Genomic DNA, 8522 nt, shown 5'->3' with positions numbered 1-8522 from the left:
ACTATGGAAGTAGATTGCCCCATCTTCCTTCCGAGGAGTGGCTGGTGGGTTTGAACCGCCAGCCTTCTGGTTAGCAGTCAAGTGCCCAGGATGAGCAAATAATCCAAGAAGTTGGACTATATGAAGAATAATGTGACATCAGGATTGAAGGAAGGCATTAACAACCTGCGATATGCAAATGACACAAGTAGAAAGTAAAGAGAACTTGAAGCATTTACTGATGAAGATCAAAAACTACAGCCTCCAGAATGTATTACACCTCAACATAAAAACAACAAAAATCCTCACAACTGAACCAATAAGCAACATCATGATAAGTGGAGAAAAACTTACGTTATCAAGGTTTTCATTTTACTGGAATCCACAATCAGCAGGCATGGAAACAGCAGTCAAGAAATCAAATTTTGGCAAATCTGCTTCAAAAGACCTCTTTAAAAGGTTAAATGGTAATGATGTCACATTAAAGATTAAGGTGTGCCTCACCCAAGCCATTGTATTTTCATAATCACCTCATATGTCTGTGAAAGCTGGACAATGAAGAAAGAGCCCACAGAAGAACTAATGCATTTGAATTATGGTGTTGACATAGAATATTAAATATACCATGGACTTCCAGAAGAACAAACAAATCTATCTTGGATGAAGTACAGTAGGAATGTTCCTTACAATTAAGGAAGGCAAGTCTTTGCCTCTCATACTTTGGTAATTTTCAGGAGGGACCAGTCCCTGGAGAAGGGTATCATGCTTGGTAAAGTAGATGGTCAACAAAAAAAAGGGGAAGACCCTAAATGAGATGGACAGACACAGTGACTGCAATGATGGGCCCAAGCATAGCAACAACTGTGAAGATAGCACAGAACTCAGCAATGTTTTTTTCTGCTGTATGTAGGGTCAATATGAGTTGGAACCCTATCAATGGCACCTAACAACAACATGTGCCCAATGGAATCCCTGGGTGGTGAAAACAGTTAACATGCTCAGCTACTACTCAAAAGTTCTACTCAAAGGTTCAAGTCTATCAGAGTACCTCAAAAGAAAGGTCTGGTGATCTACTTTGGAAAAACCAGCCATTAAAAACCCTATGAAATTATTCCTAACAGCAAAAAAATGTAAACCTAAGTGCCCATCAATGGCTGAATGGGTAAGAAAAATATGGTACACACATGCAATGGAATGGTGCACAAATATAAAAGAATAATGATGGGTCTGTAGAACCTAACACAGATGGACTCAGAGGACATAATTGTAAGTGAAATAAGTCAATCACATAAGGACGCATACTGCATGATCCTTATTTTATAAGAAGAAAAGAACAGATACATACATAAAGAGACCAATATTCACTGGTGCTTACCAGGGAGGGTTGGGGGAGAGGTGGAATCATGTTCTAGATCATAGATACGAATTGTTTTTCATGATGAGAAAAGTGGCACCAAATATGGGTGTAATGAGAACATTTCAACCAAAGTAAATGATATAGCTGAGAAACACTCAAGAGAAAAGGATGCTTATACTAAAGAATTATATATATATTATATATATACACATGTATATATATGAGCAACATCATCAACAATGACCAAAAAAATGAGTACATAGACTCATATGTATGTGTATTGGCATAAAGGCATATGGGTAGGCGTGTGTGTGTGTGTGTGTGTGCACTGACAGAAGTATCTTTATGTACATATAAATACAGACATATTTGTGCAGGCATATATATTCATAGAAGACACAATGAGAGATACTCCTTAGACATAGCCAAATACCCTGAAAGATTGGTTTTAGAGGTTTGAAGGCTCAGGACCCTAGCCTCATGGGACAAGTCAGCCAACTGGCATAATATAGTACACAAAGTTCATGTGAAGTGAGTAGCAGCTAGGGTCCTAAAAGCTTGTAAGTGGCCATGTAAGATACAACTACTGGTCTCTACTTGTCAGGAATAAAAGAGTAAGAAAACCTAAGTCTCAGAGAAGAAACAAGCCTACAAGGTTAATAGCCTATATGAGACACAGCTTCATTTACCCTGACAACAGAAGAACCAGATGCAGTAAGCTACCACTTCCAACCATTCTGACTGGGGTCATAATAGATGATCCTGGATAGAATGAGAAAAAAATGAAGAATAAAATTCAAATTCTTAAAAAAGGCCAAACTATCATCCAGAGAAAAGAGAAATGAAGAAAACCAAACATGCATGGAAACAATTAGTCCAAGGGAGTGGTATACCATGTTATTCTCAGCCTGTATCACTATAAGACCAGAGGAACTATATGGTGCCCAGCTAGTACTGTCAACCACTCAGAGAGGGATCTAGATAGGAGATCTTGGATACAGTGGGAGAACAATGTGGAACAAAACACAAATCATTGGGAAAAAAAAAAAAAAAAAAGGGACCAGGTTTGTTGGTCTGATAGAACCTGGTGGAACTCCTGAGACTATGGCCCCTAACTGCCCTTTAGGCCTGAAATTGAACGCACTCCTGTGGCTTCCAGCCAAACAAAAGACAGGCATATGAGCTGAACATTTACATTACACAGACACACTCCTTGGAGAGATCTATCATGGGAGAATAGATGGGTTGTGCACTCACAGGGAGTCAGCTCGAGGGGCAGGAGTGCATGGGAAGGAAGGAAACAGGGAAGAGGTAACTATGGGGAAGAAGTGGGAAGAGAGCTACTTCATTATGGGAAATTACAGTCAATTTCATGAGACAAAGTGTATGGAAGATGAATTTACTCTGCCCACTTTCACCGAAATCAGAATAAAAATTGGGGGGTGGGCAAACTAATTGGACCAGTTGAGCCCAGAAAGGACTACTGCCCAGAAAAACTCTTTAGACCTTGATCTGAAACTATCCCGAGATCATCTTTAAGCAAACCAACAAAGTGACACACAAAATAAACGATACTACCTGTATGTATCAAACTCAAAAACCAAACTCACTGCTGTTGAATCGAACCTGACTTATAGAGACTCCTTCTTGGGTTTCCGAGACAGTTTCACTATGGAAGTAGACTGCCCAACCTTCCTTCCGAGGAGTAGCTGGTGGGTTTGAATGCGTTCTACTAAAAACCAGGTCTGTGAGACCAAAAGGTCACCTTTACTCTAAAGCAAAGATGAGAAGTTAAGGGGCTAGGGAAGCTAGGGTACTAGAAATGAAACAAGAAGACACAATTAAAGAGAATATTGACACACTGTGAAAAATGTAAATAATGTCACTGAATAATCTGTATAGAAACTGTCAAATGGGAACCTAAATTTAACATGTAAACTTTCACCAAAAACACAGAATTATTTTTAAAAAAAGGAAGTAACATTTTACTGGCCTAGAAATCAACATATTAAGTCAACAGTTAATAACAGACAGCTATTACAGTTCAAAATGACATATAGTTTAATATCACAAAGGCATATATTAGTCTTGATTACTCCTTTAGGAGGAACAGACAATATTAGCAAATCTGGGCAGATCTACCCCCCCCCCCATGCAAAATAAAGCTGTGATTAATATATTTAAAATCAGCTCATTTTTCTGGCAACTGTCAAAGGCTCACAAAATCCTAAAAGAGTCAACTTTAAACCAATTTGAAAGAAAGGAGATCAGTATATACCAGAATTTAGGTAAAGCATTACTTCCATTGTCTGGCATTTGAGGGTAAAAATTTACCTGGCAATATCTGGGTGTGAATCTATCAGAGTGCTGACAAATCGGAAGAACAGAGAGCCTTTCCACTTCACAAATTCCTCCTGTATAAAGAACAATTAGAATATTTCAAGATGAATTTTAACATATAAACCATGAATGTATTCAGTCACATAACCAACTACTAACTTTTTTTTAACATCATACCTGTCACAATCTGTGTATGGCACATTCATTCAGTTAGTTAACACTAACTTCCCAACCATTTTAAAAACATAAAATTTGCTAGTCAAGAAGTAGAAGAGAATGTGGACAGAACAGCATAAAATCTGCTGCATTAGAACCATGACTTAACGTACATGGCTTAACATCTTGAGAGAGCTATCTTGGTTCTTTACCAATTACGTAAACAAAGAGAAAGAAAAAGTTATAGTTTTAGGGTTTTGCTTGTGCCTCTAGACAGTATTAATTACATCATTCATCACTGTTAGATATACAATTTTATAAATTATAATTCTATAATTACATACACTCACCAGACCTCCTTAAAAGAGGCCATCATTAGATAAAATAAAATCCCTTTTTTAAAAGATCAGATGTTATTTTCTCCTTACAAGAGGCCAAACCTGAATTCTCAACATTAATAAGAATATCTAAATCTAGGTCCTGTAAAGTAGTGGAATAGGCAGAAAGACTGCATAAACCCTCTTCAACAAAGAAAAGGGGAACCAATTAACACAGATACAGAAGATAATCCTGGAGCCCTGGAGCCTTGAAGGGAAGGATATAGAACTGGACTAAACTCCAACTGGTAAAAAAATTTGCATGAAAACACCAAAAAAAGAGACATACGGAGCTGTGGTCTGGCAGCGATCCTGACGGCACAGACAGCTTGGATATTGACCTAAGAATTAACATAAAATTTAGCCCTCCTAGCCAGGGACTGCACAGAGGACTGCACTGGTGGCCAGTGAATAAAAGGGGAAACAGCAAAGAGGAAGGAGGGCTGAGCTGTGGACTTTTGCCTGTCTGGAGGGTGCAGCCATTTTGAATGTTTATAAGCTGTTTGACCATTTTGGCTATTTAAACCAACAGCTTTCTACCAGATTCCAGGGGCTTAAGAATAGGCTCTACATGCCAGAAACGGCAAGCACATTCTGGACGCTAATGACCAGAAAGGTACAATATTCCCCTTGTTACTCTTACACCCCACACCCTCTTTGTGAACGGAAGTGCAGCCATCCCTCACTCCCACCCATCTTCTGGGCTGGCAGGAATTCCATCCCAGTCTGTGTGCTTGGGCAGAGCCTGGGTGCCCTGCCCACTGAGATTTTTTTTTCTTTTTCTAGTTTGTTTTTATCTGTTTCAAAATTATTATTATTATTATTATTATTGTACCTTTTATTATTATTCTTTATTCTTCTCTTCCCAGGTTCTAGTTTTCAGCTTTTTCTCTCTTCCCTGTTCCTGCTTCCAATATTTCTTTCTCGTGGCTAACACCATTCCTTGTATATCTTTTTGCATTTTTCCCATTTTTTCTTCATTATTCTCCTACTCTACTTTTTTTCTTTATTGCCCTCTCCCCAGATTTTGGAGGGTTTTTTTTTTCTCCCTTTTTTTGGTGATTGTTCCTGTGTGTTTATGCAGTGTGTTTTTTGTCCACGTGCTTTTACATTTTTGTTGGTTTTTCAATTGTTGTTTTTGTCTAACTGAGCAGGAGACAGCAATAGTCCCCATATGATACAACCAGATTCGCACCTCCTGCAGCTCCACTTACTGAGTGACAGTAACCACTTCCTTCTCCACCAACTGGCCAATGATAAACGGCCACCATGAAGAGACTGACTGTCCTTTACTGCTGTTCATGAACAGTAACAGAGATATAAATGCAGCAATGTCAAAACGTCTCAGAGAACATCACAATCCACACAAAGGAGCAAGATAAAGTGGTAGAAACAAGGGAGCAGGATATAGACCCAGAACACATCCCTAAGGAAGTAGCAGCACTGGAACTCCCTGCTAAGGAATTCAAAAGAATTGTATTTAGGTATTGCAGTGTAGTAAATTACTTAGTATGGCTTTTCTACCCATAAGTCATTGTAAACTCAGTGGCAGAATGAGCAACTGAGGAGCTCCTGATTGTAAGTGTTATCCACCTGGGTTATTTCTGTTGGGCGTGGCACAATGCAATGTTATGGGAGGCTCACTCTCAGGTGCTTAGAATTCTGTTGTTATGATTGGTTGGTTTGGCCACTCTGCCGAGCTCAAAAGGAGGCCTCCTAGAGGCAGAACTCTGACTGCTGGTTGAGGAAAACATGCTGCCGAAAGAGACAAGCACTCCTGAAAGAGACATGTGCTGCTGGGAAAGAGATGCAAGAGACACGTGTTGTTGAGTAAGACACCGAGAGACATGCACTGCCGGGTTGAGAGACTGTGAGAGACTTGGCTGAGAGATGGTGGGCTGGGGAGAGAGACTGAGCATTTTCCCTGAACTCGAATTGTAGCTTGGTACTTCCCTAATAAACCCCATAATCTGTGAGTTCTGTGTAGCCACTGCAGTTAATTATCGAAGCCAGGAGAGAGGTGGTGGGGGCTTTGGGAGGAAAGGTTGGTGAAAGGGCTGGAGGGAGACAGCATGTCTGGCCTTGCAGTAATAGGCCTTGGGCTATTGATGGTGATTCTGCCTTCCTCTTGTGGGGTTCTAGGAGGTCAGAATATGTGGCCTCCTTGTCCTTTTTGCAGGTATCTTCAAAGGACTGAGAGACAGATCAAGGAAAACACTGACAAAATTGAGGAAAACACAGACAAAACCCTAGAACTAGAACAATTTTGGAAGAAAATACAAGAACAAAATGAAAAAATAAATAAGTAATTAGAAATGATAAAAAAATCTATAGATAGAAATCCAGATGATTAATACTAAATTTTTAGAAATAGATAATGTGTTGAAAGGGCAAGAATCGATAAAAGACAGAACTAAAGAGATTGAAAACAAATACATGAATACTTCTTTGGAAAGGGATTAATCAGAAAAACGATCTATACAAATGAAGACAGCCTAAGTTTCATGTGGAATACCATCAAAAGGAATAACTTATGTGTCACTGGAATTCCAGAACAGGCAGAGAAAAATAAAACTACTGAGAAAATTGCCCAAGATTTGATGGAAGAGAACTTCCCATTTATGATGTAAGATAAGTATATTCAGGAAGTCCAACGAACCCCAACAGGATAGACCTGAAAAGAAAATCACCAAGACATATCATCATTAAACTCACAAAAATCAAAGACGAAGAAAGAATCCTGAAAGCTGCACAGGAAAAACAAAAAGTTGCTTACAGAGGACAACCAGTAAGAATAAGCTCTGATTTCTCAGCAGAAACCATGCAGGCGAGAAGGCAATGGGATGCTAGATACCAAACCCTGAAAGAAAAAAATTTCCAACCAACAATTACATACCTGGCAAAACTGTCCCTCAAATATGATGGCGAAATTAGGAGATTTCCAGATAAGCAGAAACTAATGGAATTTGTTAAAACTAGACCAAACTTACAAGAGATACTAAAGGGAGTCCTTTGAACAGAGAACCAAGAATAGCAAGCAACAACTGACTATTCTGTATTAATACACAAGATGACATAATCCAGAAACCATCACTATGGAAATATCCAAAGTAAAATAAGTTTACAAGACTGTAAACAGAGAACCAGAGACATCAATTGGCTAATGAGAACAACTACAAACCCAAAAGAGGGAAAAACAGTAATTACAGATCAGCTAGATGGTGAGGAAGTCAAGAGAGTTGCAAGATAGAATGGACTTTTCTAAACTCAGAGAGAAAATTATAAATCACAGGGTAACCTCAAAGAAAAATGATAAACCTTCACATCACGATAAAGATGACAAGCATAAGTATTTAGCAAATACTAAAATAGCAACAAAGGAAATGATAACATGATTCATAAACATAAAGAGCTCAGCAAGAAAATTATATGGAACAAAGAAACCTGGAACACCATGAAAAAACATGAAACAAAATGACAGCAACTAATTCATACTTGTTGATAATTACACTGTATGTCAGTGGATTAAATACACCACTCAAGAGATGGAGAATTGCAGACTGGATAAGAAAACATAATCCATCAATATGCTGTCTAAAAGAGACACACGTCAGAGACAAAAAGAAAAGTAGACTAAAAATCAAAGGTTGAAAAAAGAAATATGAAGAAAATGGCAACCAAAAAAGAGCAGGAATGCCAATATTAATTTCTGATCAAACTGACTTTAAGACAGTAACCACAATAGGAGACAAGGAAGGACATTATAGTCACAGGGGACATGAAGCTCAATTGGCATAACATACTACACAAAACATTGTTCCACCTCCTACTTTGGTGAGTAGTGACTGGGATCTTAAAAGCTTGCAAGCAGTCATCTAGATCCAGTGATGGGTCTCTCCTCATCCAGAGCAAAGAAGAATAAAGAAAACTAAAGATTCATGGAAACGATTAGTCCTACCATGTGATCCACAGCCTATACAACTATGAGACCAGAAGAACTAGATGGTGCCCGCTACTACAGTCAACCACTCGGAGGGGGATCTATGTAGGAGATCATGGATAGAGAGGGAGAACAATGTGGAACAAAACTCAAAATCATTTGGGGAAAAAAAAAAGGGGGGACCAGGTTTGCTGGTCTGATAGAGCCTGGTGGAACCACTGAGACTGTGGCCCCCAGCTACCCTTCAGGTCTGGATTTGAACCCACACCTGTGACTTCCAGATAAGCAAAAGATAGGCATATGAGTTGAACATTTACCTGAGGTAGATACACTCCTTGGAGAGAACAATCATGGGAGAAAGAAGGGCTGTTTA

General features: G+C 38.9%; 1 protein-coding gene across 1 annotated transcript in view; it reads right to left on the bottom strand.

Annotated features, from left to right (window-relative positions):
• The window catches only part of NCAPD3 (non-SMC condensin II complex subunit D3), a 257331-nt gene that overhangs the window by 42549 nt on the left and 206260 nt on the right, over positions 1–8522 (bottom strand). The window contains exon 23 of the mRNA XM_007948735.2: positions 3671–3750. Coding sequence (XP_007946926.2) covers positions 3671–3750 — 80 coding nt within the window. The remainder of the gene's footprint in view (positions 1–3670; positions 3751–8522) is intronic.

Source organism: Orycteropus afer, unplaced genomic scaffold (assembly GCF_000298275.1).
Source record: "Orycteropus afer afer isolate SDZICR_OR568_19922 unplaced genomic scaffold, OryAfe1.0 scaffold00221, whole genome shotgun sequence".
NCBI classification, from domain to species: Eukaryota; Metazoa; Chordata; class Mammalia; order Tubulidentata; family Orycteropodidae; genus Orycteropus; species Orycteropus afer.
The sequence above is the reverse complement of the archived record's forward strand: the minus strand, read 5'-3'. Positions and strand labels throughout refer to the sequence as shown.